The 22,458-nt window shown below is 45.8% G+C and overlaps 1 protein-coding gene across 2 annotated transcripts in view; it reads left to right on the forward strand.

Moving 5' to 3' along the window:
- Positions 1-14,700, forward strand: part of LOC126545478 (ADP-ribosylhydrolase ARH3-like) — a 37,071-nt gene extending 22,371 nt beyond the window's left edge. For both annotated transcript variants that reach the window (XM_050193364.3, XM_050193365.2), the window contains exon 6: positions 13,380-14,700. In XM_050193364.3, the coding sequence (XP_050049321.1) occupies positions 13,380-13,583 (204 nt within the window). In that variant the 3' untranslated portion in view covers positions 13,584-14,700. The remainder of the gene's footprint in view (positions 1-13,379) is intronic.
- The last annotated feature ends 7,758 nt before the right edge of the window (positions 14,701-22,458 follow it).

Consider the following 22,458-nt stretch of genomic DNA (forward strand, 5'->3'; position numbering starts at 1 on the left):
GATCAGTATCAGTGTGGTTTTAGATCCATTCGCAGTGCAATCGGCCAGTTAGGTTAGAAACGAAAATCCATGAATCTTTCATCCAAAAGGCAACATCGCACCTCTATTTTCTTTGATTCATCAAAAGCTTATGATACGACATGGAGATGGGTTTTAATGGACTTGGACATACGTAATAAAAGGGCGCATGTTTGGTATAATCAAAAGCTGCCTGTAGGACCAAATCTTTCAGGTGATGTTTGCTGCAACTCTAACTGTTTTATACAGAAGAATGGAGTGCCACAGGTGGTGTACTACGTGTGACACTATTTTCCTTTGACACTATTAGGTGCTGCAGTTACATCAAATAATTTTGAAAAACAAATGAGACTTCTTAGTCATAGTCGTGCTGCTGTGTTAATTAACTGCAGACCTCTATACCATCTTGTCAGATCTTGAAGACATCCTGAAAGGAGAATATAAACAATCTGTCATATTTAGTGACTCTTAGAGCTCTCTTCAAGCTCTCACATGTAGGGTAACACCAAGAAATAATTCACTGAGGAAAAATACAAAATCAATACAATGAATGTCATAACAGAGGTTTAAACATCACTTTCTACTGGGTCCCTAGTCATGTAGGAATCCCCGGTAACGAAGGATCAGAATTTATGGCATCTGGCACGAAAGATCTGGAGCTATACAATGTCGGCCTACCTTGGCAGGATTATGAATGCACATTAGAAACTGCAGTTGTAAAACACTGGCAGAAACTATGGGATCAGCAAGAACATAACAAGCTTTATTGTATAAAACAGGCTTTGCAGAAATCGCACAGTTGTCACCACAGAGAAAGATTTTACGAGGTAATCCTATGTCGCTTAAGAAATGGTCACACAAGGCTGGCCCATAGTTACCTGTTAAGTACTAAACCATAACCAACATGCCAACACTGCAGTGAAGTTTTAAATGTGCTACACATTTTAATAACATGTCCCGGCTTAGAAAAATGAAGACAAATATATTGTAAATGCTTTTACGAACAAGGAATTTCTTTCCATCCCATGCTTTGATTGAGCGATGAGCTGCTTGGGCCACATCAAGGTATTTTTAAGTATTTAAAGGCCACAGGAACCCTAGAGGAATTGTAGCGCATTTCATGTTTTTATACTTTTATTTGGCTATGTCCACAAACTCCCCACATTTTGATAAATAAGGTACTTCTGAAAACACGCGCTTGGCGTATTATAGCCTGCACCGCTGCTGTGCTGTTAAAATTCCGAATCGTTATCATCATCGATACTTCGCTGCACCAAATCTACGAAAAGACTACACACTAGTTCACAGCCTAAAACTCCAAAATAATTCCACACTTGCCCAAAACTGCTAAAACTGTAATGCAAGGTTCTTGCATGGAAGCTAGAAAATAATTGCAGCACTGTGTGTTTCCTGACAGTAGCAGAATTGCTCGCACAGCTTTGCTTGTACTTCTCCAAGTGGCATTTGAAGCCTACATCGTACCTAAAATCAGTGCCAGTGATATCCTTAAAGGGCCCCTGAAATGGTTCGGTCAAATTTTGTAGACACGTAGGGTACAGCTAAGATTAATCATTCGCACCACAATTTGTGTAAAGCGTCTCATATTAAGAGAGTTATGGACGATTACAAGTTACCCTCATCCATAGCCATGCATTTTTTTCAACTCGTTCCCCGAGTGATCTGGGCTAAGCTCCGCCTTCACTTGCTCTGCGTCATGATGGCACGTCGTGTCGTCAACTTCCGGTTCTCTAGGAGCGAGCGCGCGAAGCCTCTCCAATCTCTCCGCCAGCTGCTTGGCAGTCGACCCCAAGCGAGATCTACCGAAGCAGCATGCGTTGCGAGCATTGTCGCAACGCCGAACGTGTCTGGTATTCTGGTAACCACAGGCGAGCTGGGCGTACCGACAGGTGGCTGGAGGCATAAACTCAAGCTGATGAAGGAGCTTTGGCGCAAACGTACGTGCGCTGCCTGATCGGTTTCCACGGTCCAGGCACCCGTTGGCGCAGTGCTTAACCAGCCAAACAAAGAGCTAATACTGCTCTAACCAAGTGTAAAACATTTTAAACATTTACAAAAACAACGTGTTAATGATTACACTCCTGCGAAAAATTTACACCAGCTGCAAAGAAGAATACATTTCGTTACTGCTACAGTCGAACCCGACTATATTGAACCCGTTTACATCGAATTATTCTATATATCGAACAATTTCTGGTCACGGTATAGTTACAATGAGTATATATAGCAAAAATTACGCTTACATCGAACAAATATTGCAGTGACTCCCGATATATTGAACGTCAAGCGGCGGAAAAGTGCCCCCAGAAGTTGGCTTTCCCTCGCGGTAGCGGGGAAACCCGGTGGTACGGCTCCATCCAACCGCTCTCCCTACCGTGACCGCGCTGCCTCGGGCTATTCGGGCGAGCCGTCGACACTCCCCTGTCGCGCATAGTGAGGTCTATTATCCTCCCTCTTTCTCTATCATCTTTCACTTCCCACTCCCTCTCCCCTGACGACGCTTCGCCGTGCTCCCTCACGGGTTGCAGAATCAAGCTTCCTTCCTTTCTTTAGATCACTATCTATCGACACTCCCCAGCAAAAAATTATCCTGACCCGCCTACAGCACTTGCTCAGACAGCCAATCAGAGGCTCTTTGCGCTCTTCGTGCAAGATGGCGAAAGTGCGAGTTGTCTGGCTGCTTCTCTGGTTTATCGTGTTTGCGCCTTGTGGGCCTTCTCCCGCAGTGTTGCCGTGATGAAGCGGCAGAATTCGCCTTTCGTCGTGAAGATCGAAATCATAAATCGCGTCGAACGCGATATCCCCGCAGCGTGCAAGATTCCGAGGAGCACTCTCAGCATGATTAGGGCTAAAGTGGCCAGACTCGCAACCTGTTGCCCATGGCGCCCGACGCGTACGCACGGCCGTGTACGAGGCGTTCTTCATACGTGCCGGTTTCCGCGTGCTCGGTGATGACTGTAAATTCTGATGAATGTGACGAAGCCGTTGCCGCTTTTGCCGAAGTTTGGAGCGAGCTGTCAAAATTTCCGGGACATTCGAATCAACGGTGGACAAGTTTGTGAGTGCAGATGATGGTGTTGCGACGACAGTAGATCCCGAAACGAAGACTACATCGCCTACATCGTACCGAGCACAAATGAAAGTAGGCACGTTGAGGAAAGCAACTACGGTCCTTTGCCCACATCCTCCGAAGTGATTGGTGCACTCGCATTAGTCCGGTGCTTCTGCGCGAATGCGGAAGGTTGCGGCCTTAGCTGCTCGGACTCCTTAGACAACGTGGGGAAGTGCGTGCGTCGCAGGCAGCGAAATTGCCCAAGCAGAAGAAAATGCAGGACTAATTTATGCGAAACTAAGCTAGTTTCGTCAATAAAGTGATTTTATAAATGGTATGTGCTTTTATGACATCCAATTATTTAGCAGGCTTATATCGAATTATGCTCTATATCGAACTGATAGGCGTTTTTTTGCGAGTTCGATATAGCCGGGTTTGACTGTACTGTGTTTGGTTGAGCACTGTGCCACCAGGTGGCTGCACTGTGCAGACCATTCACATTTGCGCTTCTGCTCATCCCGTGAAATGACACGGTCAAACGACCAGGCCCTGTCCCCTTGCGCTTGCGTTTGTCCGAATACCGCACTCGTGAAAGGCTATTGTGGTAGTAATCCGCTGATCGGATAGCAAAAGTCTGATGCGCTGGAACCACTCCCTTAGTCTGCTGCCTTGCAGAGGGACACGATGTCGCAGCTTGACATAGGGCGAGTCGCTACGTTTGCAGCCCACAACGTAACAAAGGCGAATCATGGTGCTCGCGGAAAGACTGAGACCGACACTGACCTCGGAGCTCTCGTCAAAACGAAGCACGTTGTGACACAAGCAGACGACACTTGCTGTGTGCCGGAAGTGCTTGAGTGTACTGAGAAATTGTTCTTGTGCATTCTCTTTCTGTTACTTTCTTTTTATAGAAATGAATTAACTCGCATTCCAACTATTACGAACAACATTTGTTTGCCATAAAGTTGGAAAAATTACGGACAACACGCCCTGGTCAGCCAATCGGATAGCTCGCCCTACTGATGTCAATTGGGTGAATGACGTCAAATGGGTAGGGGCGGCTGAAAATTCAGCTGAGCAGTGTGCTGCTATCGGCAGCGATGTACATTTTTAAAACCTTATCATAAATTACATGCTTTACACGGAGCACTTAGATGTGTCAAATAATGATCAGAAGCACTTACTGTAATGACTAACTACGTTTGTAGAAAATCGTCAAAATCGTTTCAGGGTCTCTTTAAACACGCCTCCTGTCTACACCAAACTTTTCCCTACATACAAACAACAATCTGCGCAGGAGCACCATTATACTGACAGCAGTGCCGTTCTTGCGTAATTAGGTGAAGAAGAGATGAACTACGCTCGGTCAGTGCACCTACTCCTCTAGCCACCGTAATGACATCTTTGAAGGCCAGTGACTAAATAGAGGATGATGTTTAATTAGGCTGAGTATGAAGATTACCGGACCAAATGCAGTATTTCTTCCCACGCAAAAAGGTGCTGCACATGATTCTGCACGTGGTATGACTTGCAACGAGTATGCAAATCATGCTTGTCGCTGCTTGACAGATACTGTGTACCGTAGTTGTTAGTCATGTGTTTTAGAGGTTGCCATAAGTTACCATTTGCGCAACAGTACAGAGATACTATTGCCTGTTGCAGCTGCTCAAATGGCACTGATAACCCAGTTACAGTGGCGTAGCCAGAAATTTCGTTCGGGGGGGGCTCACGTTGCAAGTGGACCTCCTCCTTAAGAGGAAACCTTAGGTCGGATGCTCCTATCTAAATACATGTAGAAGGAGTATTCGTTTTTCTCGGCAACCACTGCACCAAATTAGACGAGGTTTGTTGCATTTAAAAGAAAAACTTAAAATTCTAGTGACTGTTTGTTTCGAATTTTCTATTTAGGTCGTCAATGTTTTATTGAAAAGTGGCAACAATAGAAAATTTTCAAAAAACGAAACAATTAAGTTTACAACTCTGTAAATCAGCAATAAAAATTGATATCACAATTCTGTGAATTGTACATAATAGTACATCTACAGTGGACAAAATTGATATGTTACACATGAGTCTCAAAATATTAAGTATTATGGAAATACGGCTTTTGCAGAACCCTTGTACATAACATAACCAATTCACGTAAGATACAAATTGACATATCGAATTTGTCCACTTTGAATGGTGTAATGGATGCCGTTTACAGAACCGCGATATCTGTTCTTGATGCGGAGCTATTAATATTTAAACTTCGTGCTTCTATGTTTTTTCAAACTTTCGAAATTTTCAAAATATTTTAAACAAAGTTCAGCCCCTAAATTGAAATTCCGCTTCCAACAGACACTAAAATTTAACATACTCTCTCAAACGCAACAAATTTCATTAAAAGCGATTCAGGAGTTATCTCAGAAAACCGTTTCTGCCTTTTACATGTATCTAAGTAGGCCGCGCCGGAGTAGGGCCCGAGCTAAAGCTTCCTCTTAAACAATTTGCCTAAGGATCAAATACAAGAATAATAACTGCATTGCCATTGCCAAAGATGCTGTAAACGAATTGTTGAACGCTACGCACTGTCAATACAAGTAAAATATGCATTTTTTCATAAAAGAATATACTCGTATGTGCCAAAAATTGTGTCCAACATAACTGACGTCAATGCTTCCATCTACTTTGTCTATTTCATAAGTAAGGAAAATATCACACAAACTTTAGAACTACATCAGTTCGAAGCCAGCAAAGCAGTGATGCCACTGATATGAAAAATGTAAGGGCCATGAAATGAACAAGTTGAGGACAAATATGTTAATGAAACTTTGTCATTCAAGAACCGTGTTTACATTCATGTACGTATGCAACGGACAGTGCAAAATATCAATGGCGCTGGCATTTGTTCCAATGTATTGCGCCGGAACAGCTGTCACCGGTCGTGTATCGTGAGTAAATGCACCGAAATTATAGTCGCAACAGAGAGCATGTATAAAAAGCTGGAGTTCTGCAAAATATACAAGGGCGAGTCAAATGAAAGTGAGCCAATGCGAATATATAACAAACGGGTTACTTTAATTAAATGTAGCCCCCATGAGCATTTAGACATTTGTCCCATTGACTAAAGAGTCGTCGCGCAATTCCCGTCTCATAAAGCTCCTTGGGTTGCTGCTTCAAAACGTCTGCAAGTGACTTTCACGACATCGTCCGAGACGAATCTGGTTCCCTTGAGCTGTTTTTTCGGTTGCCCCAAAATGTGGAAGTCGCAAGGCGACAGGTCTGAGCTGTATGGCGGATGCTGCAGCGTTTCCCGCTTGAACATTGCCAGTTTTGTATTAACTGCATCATCGACGTGGGAACGGGCATTATCGTGGAACAAGATGACCCCATTCGCCAATTTTCCACGTAGTTTGTTCTTGATTGCGACACGCAGCCGATCCGGCGTTTCACAATATCGGAAACAATTGATAGTCTCTCAAGGTTTAGCAAATTCGATCAGTAATGGCCCCTGACGATCGAAAAATAAAAGTCAACAACACCTTTCTGGCGGAAATGATGGCCTTTGCTTTCTTTCGGGAAGGTGAATTTGAATATTTCCATTGTAAGCTTTGCCGTCGTGTTTCAGGCTCTTAGTAGTGGCATGATGGGTCGTCTCCGATCACAATTGCAGACAAGAAATCGTCACCTTTATTGTGATACCGGATCAGATGAGTAAAGGCAGAGCTGATCTTCTCCGTACTCGGGCTGTGGTTCAAAATCTTGCGCATCCATTGCGCACACAGGAGCCCATAACCGAGATGTTCGTGATTTATGGTGTGAACCGAACCGTGACTGATGTTCACACGCTCTGCGAGTTCATCGATGCTTGTCCTCCGTTCTTGTCTCATCAGCTCATCAACCTTCGCAATTTTGTTGGGGGTGATTGCACGATGGTTTTGGCCCGGTCTCGGATCGCTTTTGCAACTTTCACGTCCTTCTTTGAACCGTTTGTTCCAACGCTCCACAGTGGGCAATGAAATGCAATGTTCCATGTACACGGCAGCCATACGGCGACTAATTTCTTTTTGGGAAACACCTTCAGCTGTCAAAAACCGGTACCACGGTACCACGCTGCTCAACTTCTGGAGAGTCCATTACGGCACGCAACCATGTTCAACCCAGTGTATGAGAGCATTAAAGAACATTTACCCTCACACCTACGTGCCACTTTTGTAAATGAGAGATGTCTGTGTGCTACGCGCAGGCCTTGCAGATAATGAACAGAACCATAATTGCGCGGGGTGGGTAGGCTCACTGTCATTTGACTCGCCCTCGTACATTAGAAATGCGAAGATGCAATGGAATATACAAATGCGAAGATACAGCTGGATAAAGGGCAAAAAAGTGCCACTGGAAACGAAGTTAACTGCACGTATACAGAAAACCTCGCAACAAGATATTTAAACATACGTATAAGTAAGTCTCCAATAAATCTACGTATCTAAGAAAAAGTCACGGTATATAATGCGTCAAACAAGGCAAATAAACATTTTGCGCAATCACAGATTCACAGAACCCTACATCCTGCCCCCATTCCATCCACTCCCCCCAATGTATCGCGCGCGACGGAAGGCGGCGCGCTTGCGCCTCACTTTTCTCCCTTGCGCACACAAGACTGAGCCACTATCATCGGCTCACCCATTCCCCCCCCCCACACACACGCTTTCACTCGCACATACAGCAGGGGGAGCGGGGTCACGATGCTATCGCACTTGGACTTTATGCGGAACATGGGGGCGACGGCGACGGCAGCAATGCGCCTAGAGTGTCCATATAATTGCTATCGCAATAATATAATAAGAGTATCCGGCAGCTGAAGCGTCCCATGGCCCATTACTTTCCGCAAAAGAAGTAACAAAATAGCACTTTCACTATGCGACAATTCGCTGCACCGCAATAACGCTTCTTTTTCCTTTTGTGGGGTGGGGGCACCGTAAGTATGTTGGTCACAAAAATGCCTACTTTGGGCAACTGATATGGCTATTAAAGGAATATCGAAGAAAGCACGAGACGCTTGGTCCACCAAGAACCATGCGCATACTGCTTGGTATCCTACAGCAGCGAGACAAGACTTTCTGGAGAGGTTGCGCTCAAGCGAATGCGCTGCAATCCGTCGAGTCTCCACAGTGATGGCGGCCAGCGACCATTGTTTCTTTTTCTCGTCTGCTAGCTAAAAAGCGTCCAAAGCTCTGCCAGGAGAAAATGCACTCGGCCAGAGAAAACCGAAAGCGCACCGAAGTGCGCCGCGCGGTGGTCGGGGCAACACGAGAAAAACGCATGCGCTCTGGCTGGCTCTGGCAGCGCGCGGGTAGGGGAGCGAGAACAAAATATTTAAGGGGCTCAATGTGTCCTCGCGATTAAAAGTCAAAGTAGAAAAAAATAAATAAGAGCGTAGTTGCCTTGGCTGGCTTTAGTGTCTTCACTGGATGCTTTGGCGCAGGTGAAAAATAAATTATATTTTTTTATGTGACATGACGGCACGAAGGAACCACCACAACACTTCGTCTCATCGGGCCTCGCTGAGGGCTTTGTCAACTTGTCTGATAGTGTGTTCATTTGGCTTGTTTCGTTGCATGGCCCGATGTGCGACGTTGGAAAAGTCAACGCACCTTTGGCGTCAAATATTTATGGGAGCATTAAACTTACAAAGTTCCGCAATTGAAAATCTAAAGCACACGTTTGGAAATGTCAATGCACCTTTCACATCAAAAGCTTTTGAGAACTTTATACCCATAATGTTTCGGAATTGATATCCACGCGCTCCGTAAATTCCATGATAGAGTGTAGATTCCGCGGCCTCCGCGAAATGCCGCGGCGAGCCTATTCGCCATGAAAACATCCTTGAAACTTTGTGCTCGGATGGGGCTGCTTGCGTTATGTGACTCCCGGTGCATGGGCGTTGCCGCGAAATTCAGCCCGAGTGCGCAATTTTCGCGGTGAAATGGCTTTTCGAGCGTGAAAAAGATGCTCCAGACAAAATCCAGAATGATTTCCGGCGCCGGGTGTTGCTTTTGTCGGCGGTGCATGGACAGCACGAAAAAATTTCGGGGGGGGGGGCTGAAGCCCCATAAGCCCCCCCCCTGGCTACGCCCCTGCCCAGTTATGAAGTAGTGTGCCTCGACGCCACATCTTGCAAAGATTTCGGTATCCTATAGCCACATGCATTCCCTGCACAAACTACCTTCCTGTGCACCTCATGGAACAACAGTTCACTCATGTCGAGACAGCTGATAGCATGCGAAAACATGCCAGAATGCATGAAAATTTCTCATGCCATAAGTTTTATTACAATCCCGCATTACAATAACTGTTGTATCTGCCATGCAAACAGGCTAATTTATTGGACTATTGGGTTGCCAGCTCATGAACACTTGAATTGAATTCTGAGGTTTACACACCAAAACCATGATTTGATTATGAGGCACGCCGTAGTGGGGGAGTCTGGATGAATTTTGACCATGAGGGGATCTTTAACGTGCCCCTAATGTACGGGACATGAGCGTTTTTGCATTTCGCCCCCATCGAAATGTGGCCGCTGCGGCCAGGATTTCATCCCATGGTGGGTCTCATGGAGACTTGAGCCTGTTTTTAGACGCCAGTACTCACACACGTGTAAAATTTCGTTAGAAAATGTCATAATGGACAGAGAACAAGTAACAAATATCGGTGCTCCCACTCCTGTGCTAAATTGCGTCAACCAAGATTTCCTGTACCATCCTGATAAAAAACGATTTTGAGCAGAAGTGCGCCAAAATAAGTGACTGCCCAATACCTGTGTGGCCGCAGTGGTCTACATATGCTCATAGCATGCATGACTAAAGTGGCCTAATAAACCTAACTTCACATTGTCTATACGTCGCCGACCGTAATTCGTGCTAGACGGTGACCGCCTAGAATTCCAAATAATGGGGAGTCCAATATATCGAAATTCGCCAGAAAACAAGGGACTTTATTCCACTAGTGCCTTAAAAAGTCTGCCGTTTTCTCGGAAGACCACTTTCGGGGATACGTTAGCTTTCCTGAGATTTTGTGTCGCTACCATCAGACGTATCGGCATCTATGGGTGATGGCATTCTTGGCACTGGGCCAGGAATGGTATTGTTCATCGACCTATTGTTCATCCAGTGCTAGACACACGAAATGTCACGAACGTGAAAGTATCTCCGAAACGGATTGTCCAAAAATAAAGCTGAAATTTGTCTCAATTGCTGCTCGCACTTATGCTTGCCTACGATCTGGCAATGATATTGCTACATGCGTCTCTATCATTGTCATGCTGTCGCCACAGAAAGACGAAAGTACAATTAAGGCATGCAGCGAATCATCATCCCCTGGCAATGTAAAAGAACTGCGATTTTGGAGCGATGCATTTTCCCATGTCACACTTTTTTGCGCTTCATCAGTAGTGAGAGCGGTGCTCCACCCGCGTTATCAGTTGTATCAGCCGGCCGTGAGCGGTGGATGATAAGGGCGGCATATGGAATTGAGCAGACTGCATCGTACATAACCGCGACCGAGAAGTCGATCACGCTATCATTGCCGAATGACGGCGGGCTTTTTTTAGCAACTGTCGTGTTCCTCGTTGGTGGTGCTTAAACAACTTGAAGTCACTGGGACCATGTCACAATTTAACGTATGAATGAACAAATGCTGGTTGCGTGCAGCCAACACCACAGACCTCGTGAATGGCTTGCTGGGGTTCGCTTGTCCTACGGTTTGGGTGCAGCTGGTGCTGGATTAAGTAGGCTTTGCTAGTTTCAGTCTTGAGGAGGTGACGGCGACATCACCAACGACCATGCCACGACGATGCCAGCGACGTATCAAAGCCAAAATATCACTATTTCGCTCAACTCGGTGGTCAAATTAGCATGCCCCTCCTGCACGACTGCGTACTTGCACATTAAATTGATGGGCCAGTGAAGGTGCCACAAAGTAGCCCAAATAATCGAGCAGTTTTATAACTGCTGAAACAAACGACCACAGAGGGAGAGCACACAAGGACAGGCGCAGTCTTCGCAGTGACGATTTCGGCGATGATCTCCGGAACACGGCTTACAGGAGGGGGAACACAAAAACCATAGCCCCCAGTAGAACATCTGTACCTTAGAAGAACTTCTTGTTGCGCTAGTTGGTGCATATTAGCAAACAGTTTTATAACTGCGCAAACAAACGACCGCAGAGAGAGAGCACACAAGGACAGGTGCAGTCCGTGTGTGCTCTCTCTCTGTGGTCGTTTGTTTGCGCAGTTATAAAACTGTTTGCTATATGCACCAACTCGCCCAACAAGAAGTTCTTCTAAGCTACGAATAATCGAGCTTGTCTGAATTGTTGGGGTCAGAATAATCATTCGACACAAGTTGTGAATCAGCCAGTTGCTGAGCAGATGCTTCCACTTTCCAAAGAAAAGCAGCCCATTTAAAAGTGCCTGGTGTCTAAAGCAATGATTTAGCGTTACCAGGGGCTCATCAGGGCTCGCCTGGCAAAGAAGAGCATTCATATTCATGACATTGAGTCTGACAAGTGTTCCTGACTGATGCTTGCTCTAGCCTTGCTGAAAACATGGCTTAGCTGGCAGCTGTGAATAAAAAATTCATAAGGTGTAAAAGGCAGCATCTGAGCAGCTTTACTGAATTTCAAGTAAACTAATTATGGCATGCTGTGTGAACAGGTTTTCATTTCAATTAAAGAGATACTCAGTTTTAGGTTTCCCTTTTTTGTATTTAGAGGCAGAGCAACATTGTTTTACAGCAAGCAAATATTTTCTGGAATAATGCTTGTCAATTTTAAGTGATTGAAATAGCCTAGACGTGTCCAGCAGTTACCATTTATTTGCTACAAAGTGCTCCAAAATCTGTATGTAAGTGCTCCAAACTGCTCCAAAATTAACATTTTGCTGCTCTAAAAATTGCTCGAAATTTCAGTTCGTCAGTAGCACCACTGAAGTATTTGCTGTATCAACTTGCTTTTATTTCACGAAGAAAATTATTACTCCTGTATTTTATAGGAACTTGGCGGGACAAACTGCAATTTTTTTCAACTTCTGTAGATAAGTGCGTGAGACATGTCAGGAGAACTCACAGGAAAGTGCTGCAGAATAATGAGGGCTTCTTTACATTCTTCTTGGTGCAATGGCAGTGGCATAAAATGCAATTTTTAACCCTATTAATCATGCTTTTCATTCAAGTCACTGGTCAATACTGTGGTTGTACACCACGATATAGTCAACAAAGGTGACGCTAGCGTGCACGCCACAATCAAAGTGCCTTTCATGTAGTGCCTTGCGTAATTGAAAGGAAACTACTGTCACCTACCGTCTCACATGGAGATGGTGCCATGCACAGGGAAAATTGGACAAAAAAAGAGTTAAGATTAAAACAGAGAAATAATCGGCAAGGAAGTTTCTGTAGTTATTTTTTTCCCCAAGAGATAGGCGTAGTGATGTGTACTGTGCAACTGAGTTTCAGCTTGATGTTTGTGGTGTTATTGTGTTGCAATTTGCATTGCTGCAAGCACAATCAATGTGTTGTGTGGCATGTCTGAATTAACAGGTGTATGGCCTTGTATCTCCAAATGAACAAATGTTTGTCAGAAAATAATGCATTCATTGGATTGGACTTTACTGTTGGCCCAAATTATTTCATATTATGGATAATTAGGGAGTGTCAAATCAGCAAGCTTTTACTATATTAGTTTTTTTATTTGTACATGCTGATAATGTGTTATTACAGCCAGCATATTGAAGATGATGCCTGTGCTCAATTTCATTGCCACTTTGGCCTGCCTATAGATGAGAAAGTGGACAGTGCAGGCCTTGTGCCCTCTTTAAAAAAAATCAGTTTAGTTTAAAAGCTGTCAGGACTCTATGTTTCTGTGTTCAGATCTCGACAGATTTGATGACCGTGGATTTGAACGCGCATTTTCGGCCCTCTCCAGACAACGGTGGCAGACAACTCTTTTCCTGATGACGAGGCTGCTTTCATATGAGTTGCAAACATGAGATAGCACCAACGTGCAATTTATTTATTGCTCAGGACAGAGCATATTAGCTAAGCTATGATTGGCTCTGTTGTAGCATCAACTTGTACAAATTTATTTCTTGTGTTCAAGGTTGTGATGTAAAACATTGTAGATTTATTGTTGGGGGGGGGGGGGGTGAAAATTTCCTGAGCAGTCACTCATAGTGTGTTTTACGGTTTTACACTCTTGTTATGCACACTGAATTGTGCATGGCTGCTAATATCTGTGTCTTGTTTTCTTCCCTCCAAAGACCGAGAACCCTTTCGTTCGTGCCGTCGTGCTGTCCATATCAGTTGGCGGTGACACTGACACCATAGCCTCCATGGCAGGAAGTATTTCTGGCGCTTTTCACAGTCTTTCAGGCATTCCAACTGCTCTCCAAAGGCATTGTGAGGGCCTGGACATTACCCTCAAACTAGCAGATGACATGTATGACTTTGTGGGGTCACATTGATCTGCTGGAAAACAATGCTAAAGGATCCCCTGTGTTCACCAAGCATCAGCCATATGTACAGCTTATGACTGACTTGTTGATGTTAATGAAGCAGTGATTGCTAAACTCTGGCTAGCTTGCTTTTTACAGTTCACCAAGGGCCAGAGAGAGTATTAAGATCAGTAACTATGGCTTTTAGCAGCTGTGCAGAAGAGCAAGTTAATGGTGCTCATTCAGGGTGCCAGGTTATAGTGTTTTACATTACTCTTACTTACCTTAATTGCATCAAAATGGCATGCTTTCCCTACTGTTTGGACTTGGCCAGCAGCTGTCTGCCATATTGCCGGTCATGTCCACCTAGACCTTTAGCTTGGGTGGTAGGGAAGCTTGCTCTTGTTGTGACAACGAATTTTACTTAGTGATAGTGAAAGAAAGGTTGCTCATTGGAACCAGTCATGTTTGTTGTAGGCATTAATGCTCATTCACTCTTGTTTGCAACAGCAGCAAGTAAGCATATATTCAAAGTGAATATTGGGCCTAGTTGGTTAGCCATTGTAAGTTAACAGCACACAGCAAACAGGACTCGGGAAGAAGTGCTTATGTCTTCCCTGGGCCCCATTCATTGTGTGCTGTTGACGTAAGAACCATGTATATATGTGTCATTGGGCCTGCCTTTTGTAAAGCAAATAGTCAGGGCTGAGCAAGATGCAGCGTAAACTTGATCATTTGGATGTAATTCATATTGGGTAATTCAAATGAATAACTATGGAAGGGCTATGGGGAGTCATTCAAATAGAGTTCATAAAACTGTACTTGCAAACAAACCTGTTTATTCAAATAGTTAATTCAAATGTAATGCATGCTGCTGTGTGTCCACTGGCAACTGTGATCCTGACAGAGTGATACATGCTGCAGTTGAGGTCGAGCAGGCTGGAGATGTTCTCACACATCCCATGGCTCTGTTACAGGACAGCCAAGTTGTAACACTGCAGTGGTGGTGGTTTGCCAGTCTATGTTGTTTGCACTTCTGCATGCATTCTCGTAAAGGACTGATTCTGCACAGCAGTCCCACTGCAAGATGTAAATGTATCACTTTTAAAATAGGTGCAATGAATTAATAAATGCGTTCTTCACAGCCTTGGTGGTGTTTCCAGCATGAGCATGCAGTGGCTGCACCAACACACACAGTCATTGCCACTTCATTGGCTAAGCTCATTGACAGCTGATCCAGTCCAGCTGTCATTGATAATGAAGTTGTATGGCCTTAAAAGAAACGTGAGCAACAAGCATCCTATCATTGTCTTTACCACTGTTTTTGACATGAGTGATATAAACAAGCCTGTGCAAATGGTTGTCACTTCCTAACCTTTCAGCAAATGATAAATAAAAGGGGTTATCAAGCACAGGACAAGGTCCAGGAAAGGTGGAACAGGGGATACATGGTGAGCAAATGGGAAAGTTGTATTCTGAGTGGAATGAAATGCCGAAGTGTTGTAAGTGTGCAGAATGGCTACAGGGGAGCAGGTAGAGACAACAAACATTGTGTATCTCTTCATTCTAGAGCATTGCTTTCATGCTTCTGAAAACAAGCTGACAGCTGCTTTCTGAAGAAAAAGATAGTGCAGATGAGATTTTTAGAAATTTAAATAAAGCTTGTGTTTTCTGTCATTCTGCTGCCAAATGTTGTGGCATTCCTTTGACTTCTCTTAGTTCAAATTTTGCCTAATTCTTACTTTATTTGGTTTCTCCCTGAAAGTTGATTTAACAAGCTTTGTCTACATAGAAACTACATAGAATGGCACTTTAGCACCTCCATCATTAATACTTGATAATTCTAAACTAAGAACTTAAGCATTTGATCTTATAAAATGCAGGTGCAGTATTTATTTTAATGGAAATAGTACAATTACTATATTTCATTGTTTCAATATGTGCACAAAATTGCGTACCAGGTATACAGGAATGCTTGGTCTTATATTACCTCATCCTTTTAACCATGTTTCCTTATTGGTATAATTGTGTGCTAGAGTGTAATTACTTGTAAGCACAGAAACACACTGAGTGCTCAATACTGCCTCGAATACTGTAGTGCATTAGGAAACTATGTAAGCTACTTGGTGTGTACCGCCGCCGTCACACTTAAATCTAAACGCGTGACCCCTTGTGAACGTCGGTGCCAGCAAGTGGCATCGGCTGGAATTGAAGACAAGAGTGCAGCCGGCCGTGCAATATCTGTCGATAATATTGCTACGGAACAGTATTTGCGATCACGAAGAGGCGAGCAGTGTGAAGACCACGACGACGATTGGAGGCTAGCGCGGGCTGTTGCCTCTTGGCCAAGTGCGGCATATTTCCTTGTAAAGATACTTGTATATAGCTTTTCATCTGCATCTTCCTACGTAACATATCTGGTGGAAGTGGACGTTCCCTGTACCTCGTCACGGAGCTTCACAGTGGACGGTACGCCGAGCCTTCCTTCATGGATCCCGGCGACGACAACTCGACTCCGCCGGCTCCGACACCTGCTGCCACTTCGACGACCTACATCACTCTCTCTGCTCCCCGTGATCCTGGCGTATTCTCGGGCAAAGGTGGCGAAGACCTCGATGACTGGATCAGCCTGTACGAACATGTCAGCCGCAATAACCGGTGGGACCCTACTATCATGCTCGCCAACGTCGTCTTTTACTTCGGTGGCACTCCTCGAGTTTTTTTTTTTTTTAATGCGAGGGTAAATGCCTCAGGGCATACAGGGGTATGGGATGGGGGTGAATAAGGATGATTAAATGAACGAAAAAAGATTTGCTGACCTAATGAAGTCCAAGAGGGATCGATAATGCGGTCCCTGCGTCCAAGCAGCGTAATAGCTCGGATTATGCGGCGAGAGTCCCACGCCTCGAGTTTGGTTTCGGTCGCATGAAGATGAGCTCACCAATTGGGATTCGCTTAAGAAAAAGCTCCGAGACTTGTTCGGCAACCCCTACAGTCACCAACTTGCCGCGCAGAAGGCGCTTTCCAGCCGTGTGCAGACGTCAACAGAGCCCTATATCACGTACATTCAGGACGTCTTGGCTCTGTGCCAGAAAGTTGACGCACACATGACTGAGTCGGACAAGGTTTCCCACTTCCTCAAAGGCATTGCCGATGATGCCTTCAACTTGCTCGTTTTCAACTACGTGGCGACGGTGGATGCAGTTATAAAGGAGTGCCAGTACTCTCCGCCTTGACCTGCCTGTTCTGGATCCCACTGAACCACACCCCAGTCGCCTTAGTTCCGCCTACTTCGTTCGCTTGCCACCTTCAGCACTGACTTACGTTGACTTAGTGTCATCCCCACCCGTCCCTGACAGTCACTACATCGCGGCTCCTATGCAAGACGTCCTCCTTACACACGGGATCACAGTACCTCATACAGTTTTATCTATTACGGCGAATTGCGTCTGCCTGCCAGTGGTCAATTTTGGCTTGACGACACAAGTACTGCCACGCGGGATGTCTCTGGCCCAGCTTTGCTCATTCGAGGATCACTCAGTAGCATCTATTAATGTAGACGACAATTCAGCCGATCCTCCTCTACCATCGCAGTTGGCAACTTGTACCATCACCGACTTACAGAAAATGATTGCGCCCGACATGCCGTCCGAGCGCGCTCGTGAGCTCTACTGCGTTCTGTTTTCCTACCACGATATTTTTGGCTTTAACGATTGTCCTTTGGCCCAAACTACAGCTGTTAAACATCGCATTAGTACCGGCGATGCCCCTCCTATTCATCGCCGCCCGTATCGAGTGTCACCAGCTGAGCGTCAAGTTATTCATGCCGAAGTTTGCAAAATGCTTGCCAAGAACATTATTGAACCGTCATGTAGTCCATGGGCGTCACCTGTTGTACTTGTAAAAAAGAAGGATGGCTCATGGCGCTTTTGCGTGGATTATCGACACCTTAACAGGGTTACCAAAAAGGATGTGTATCCCCTACCTCTGATTGATGACGCCCTTGACTACCTCCGCGGTGCTCACTATTTCTCCTCTATTGACCTTCGCTCCGGCAACTGGCAGATTGCCGTGGACGATCTCGACCGCGAGAAGGCTGCTTTTGTAACATTCGACGGTCTTTATCAATTCAAAGTGATGCCGTTCGGTCTATGTAACGCTCCTGCCACTTTTGAACACAATGAACTCCCTTCTTCACGGTTTCAAATGGTCCACGTGCCTGTGCTACTTGGACGATGTTATAGTATTCTCCCCAACGTTCGCTACCCACCTCGAGCGCCTCTCAGCAGTGCTGGACATTTTTCTTCGAGCCGGTCTGCAACTCAACGCACCAAAGTGCCAATTCGGCCGTCGCCAGATTACCGTCCTTGGACATCTCGTTGACTTGAACGGAGTGCAACCGGACCCAGGCAAGATCCATGCTGTTACGCACTTCCCTGTTCCGAAGTGTGTCAAGGATGTGCGCAGCTTCATCAGCCTTTGTTCGTACTTCCGCCGTTTCGTGGAAAATTTCGCTGCCATAGCACGACCGGTGCAGCGGTGGCGTAGAGGTAGAACAGCCGCCTCGCGTGCAAGAGGTCCGTGGTTCGAATCCCGGTGCTGCGCAATTTTCCAACAGATTAAAGAAACAAAAAAATCCGCGTGTTGATAAAATTGCTTAAACAGGTCTGGAGTGTGTCCTGATCCCGGTGACCAGAACCGGTAATGCACTCTCTCACCAGAGCAGGATTGGCCACCCTGGTGCAGTACTTGGCCACAATCTCCTATATGAACACAACAATCAAACCCCGGCCCTCAGTCCCCAGCAGCTGCGAAGCAACTGACCACGACGGCGGTCAGACCTGCGACGCAGCACAGGGTGCTAAGAATCCCTGGCTCCGGACAGGCCGCCATTGGAACATGAACCTGGGATGGTGGGCACATTGTTCTAGAGAAACTGGCCACCCTGTATACGCAATGCCTCATGACTTCGAACGTACCGGAATCTTGGAAAAACGCTAACATAATCCTAATCCATAAGAAAGGGGATGCCAAAGACTTGAAAAATTATAGACCGATCAGCTTACTGTCCGTTGCCTACAAAGTATTTACTAAGGTAATTGCAAATAGAATCAGGAACACCTTAGACTTCCGTCAACCAAAGGACCAGGCAGGATTCTGTAAAGGCTACTCAACAATAGACCATATTCACACTATCAATCAGGTGATAGAAAAATGTGCGGAATATAACCAACCTTTATATATAGCTTTCATTGATTACGAGAAAGCATTTGATTAAGTCGAAACCTCAGCAGTCATGGAGGCATTGCGGAATCAGGGTGTAGATGAGCCGTATGTAAAAATACTGAAAGATATCTATAGCGGCTCCACAGCCACCGTAGTCCTCCATAAAGAAAGCAACAAAATCCCAATAAAGAAAGGCGTGAGGCAGGGAGATACGATCTCTCCAATGCTATTCACAGCGTGTTTACAGGAGGTATTCAGAGACCTGGATTGGGAAGAATTGGGGATAAGAGTTAATGGAGAATACCTTAGCAACTTGCGATTCGCTGATGATATTGCCTTGCTTAGTAACTCAGGAGACCAATCGCAATGCATGCTCACTGACCTGGAGAGGCAAAGCAGAAGGGTGGGTCTGAAAATTAATCTACAGAAAACTAAAGTAATGTTTAACAGTCTCGGAAGAGAACAGCAGTTTACGATAGGTAGCGAGGCACTGGAAGTGGTAAGGGAATACATCTACTTAGGGCAGGTAGTGACTGCGGATCCGAGTCATGAGACTGAAATAATCATAAGAATTAGAATGGGCTGGGGTGCGTTTGGCAGGCATTCTCAGATCATGAACAGCAGGTTGCCATTATCCCTTAACAGAAAAGTTTATAACAGCTGTGTCTTAACAGTACTCACGTACGGGGCAGAAACCTGGAGGCTTACGAAAAGGGTTCTACTTAAATTGAGGCCGACGACACGAGCTATGGAAAGAAGAATGGTCGGTGTAACGTTAAGGGATAAGTGTCGTGCCAAAACATCTACGACAGACTGTGCTCTTTGAGATGCATGACGCACCCACTGCAGGACATCTTGGGGTAACCCGCACATACGACCGCGTCTGCCGCCGCTTCTATTGGCCTGGTCTCGCTCGCTCTGTCCGACGCTATGTTGCTGCCTGTGATCCCTGCCAGCGGCGGAAAAGACCTCAGGTGCTACCTGCCGGTCATCTCCAGCCAATCACCATCCCTGTGGAACCATTCTTTCGTGTTGGATTAGACGTCCTCGGTCCCTTTCCCACGTCATCCTCCGGGAACAAATGGGTAGCCGTTGCAACTGATTACGCCACCCGATACGCTATCACGCGGGCTCTCCCTACCAGTTGCGCCACTGACGTCGAGGACTTTCTCTTGCATGACATTATCTTGTTTCATGGTGCCCCGCGACAGCTGCTTACTGACCGTGGTCGTAATTTCGTCTCGAAAGTTATCGCTGACATTGTGCGTTCCTGCTCTATTCAACACAAGCTGACTACCTCATACCATCCTCAAACAAATGGCCTGACAGAGCGGTTAAACCGTACTCTTACCGATATGCTGTCCAAGTACGTTTCCAAGGACCACCACGACTGCGACATTGCCCTTCCTTACGTCACATTTGCGTACAATTCTTCCCGGCACGACACCTCCAGATTTTCTCCATTTTATCTACTGTACGGTCACGAGCCGACCTTGCCCCTTGACACGGCACTTCCTCCTGCTGTGATCTCAACAAGCGAGTATGCGCTACGCCATCGCCCTCGCTGACCATGCACGCCAGCTTGCCCGTGCTCGACTGACGGCCTCGCAAACCACTCAGCAGCGTCAGTACAACGCCCGCCACCGTGACGTACTGTTTTCGCCTGGTGCGCTCGTGCTCCTGTGGTCGCCCTCTCGTCACGTCGGACTTTCAGAGAAGCTCCTTTCGCAATACACAGGGCCCTACCGCGTGCTGCGCCAGGTGATGCCTGTGACGTACGAAATTGCTCCTGTGAAGTTCAACCTCGTCCCCTACTCTGGCATCTAGCGATGTCGTGCGCGTCAGTAGGCTCAAGGCCTAGTACACTGCTTCCGAGTCCGGCCTTTAGCCGTTCCGGGACGGCGCTTTTGCCGCCGGGGGTAGTGCTACAGAACAGTATTTGCGATTACGAAGAGGTGAGCAGTGTGAAGACGACGACAACAATTAGAGGCTAGCGCAGGCTGTTGCCTCTTGGCCATGTGCGTCATATTTCCCTGTAAATATACTTGTATATAGCTTTTCGTTTGCGTCTTCCTACGTAACAATATAGTACCAGTTGTCGCTCCGCTGGCCCAGAGACGGGCGGTACCAGAGACGGGCCCAGAGCTGCGTCCGTACTGGGCCACGGTGGGCCCAATGGCTGTTGCGACGGCACAAAATAAAGGCTGATGATTAGATATTGGTACGAATACAGCGCTCCATGCTTGAATATGGAAGCCATGCAGTTTGAATCGCGCAGACAGTACCTGCCAGAGTGCCACAAGTTTGCCGTCATAGCACTGGTACATACAGATACGTCTGAAGACACCCCTCTTTCCGCCGGCTTGACTGGGCGCAAATAACAAAGAATGCTCCGTTATCCAGTAGCCCGAGCTCATGTACCCGATGGGTTGCGCCGCAGAATTGTCGGTTGCAGCTCTATCAACACCCCACGAAATAATTGCACGAAAGTGCGGGATAAAAAATTTACTTCGCAAAATGGTCGCTGAACTACTCGCCTTAGCGGAACGTTTCATGTGGGGTGCGCTCGTGCCGTGCGTTCATGCTGGGAGCAGGCGTCGCTAAACATACAGTCAGGCGTTATAGGCGTTGAGGCTCTTGGGTCCCTCTTTCGTTCCGAACGCGCAGCGAAGACGAACAAAGACAGCAGCGAGAGGGCGTTCAACGAGCGCGCCCGGCGCTCGCGTTTACGGCGAAGCGTTCGTTGAGAGCGACATTGCATAAGTGCGGCCGTGATAAGTCGCGAATGGGATTCTCTGGATCGTCTTCAGACTCGGTGCCTGGAGTTCCTGGAATTTATCGCCAAATGGAACTTCTTGCTTACTGTTATTTTTCGCTTGTTCCTCACGATCTGCGTGTCAGTTGCATCATGCGAAAAGAACTTTTCCGAGTTAAAGCTGATCAAGACGTCTCTGCGCTCCACCATGAGTGATGAAATGCTGTCAAACTTGGCGATACTGACCATAGAAAAAGAACATGTAAAAAAAATATATAATCTTTACTACTGTAATGAGTTTGCAGAAACGAAGTGTCGGAAAAAGAACTTCTGAAGGAAATGTGTCCTTACCGGTCATTACTTTAGTGCAAAAGGCTCGATGTCCCACCATGGTTTGTGCATCGGCAATATGTATACTCTATTTATCAATTTTGAATCGTTGTATTCGTTCTTTATCAGTTTCGCGGTGTTCAATAAAAGATATTTCTCCTAGTCCTAGCTAACCGTTTCTTTATCATTTTGTTGCTGTGTGACTTCATGTCACAAGTACAGTGTCTGTGTCAGCTACACGGAATTTTATAAAAAAAAAAAAGATTAATTTTGTAATAATATTTCCCGATATTCTATGACGTTATGTGTCTTTGTGATTACTAGAAACTCGGTAGCGTGAAAAATATGGCAGATAAGTTATAACCATATCCTGAATAATCCTTTAATTAGTACTTATAGAGGAAGCACCTCAATTCGAGAATCTAGGACTCAAAGTCATATTATTAACTCACGAAAATCTTCTTAAACAAAATAGTTTTGGGTGCTACATCCTACAGTACTTTGGCACTGCGGGCGGCGCCCAGTATGGCAGCAGCGACAGAAATATTAAATAGTGGACCAGTGACGTTGATCCCTCAATCATCTCCATTGCAA

This window comes from Dermacentor andersoni, chromosome 1 (genome assembly GCF_023375885.2).
Source record: "Dermacentor andersoni chromosome 1, qqDerAnde1_hic_scaffold, whole genome shotgun sequence".
In the NCBI taxonomy this organism is placed as follows: Eukaryota; Metazoa; Arthropoda; class Arachnida; order Ixodida; family Ixodidae; genus Dermacentor; species Dermacentor andersoni.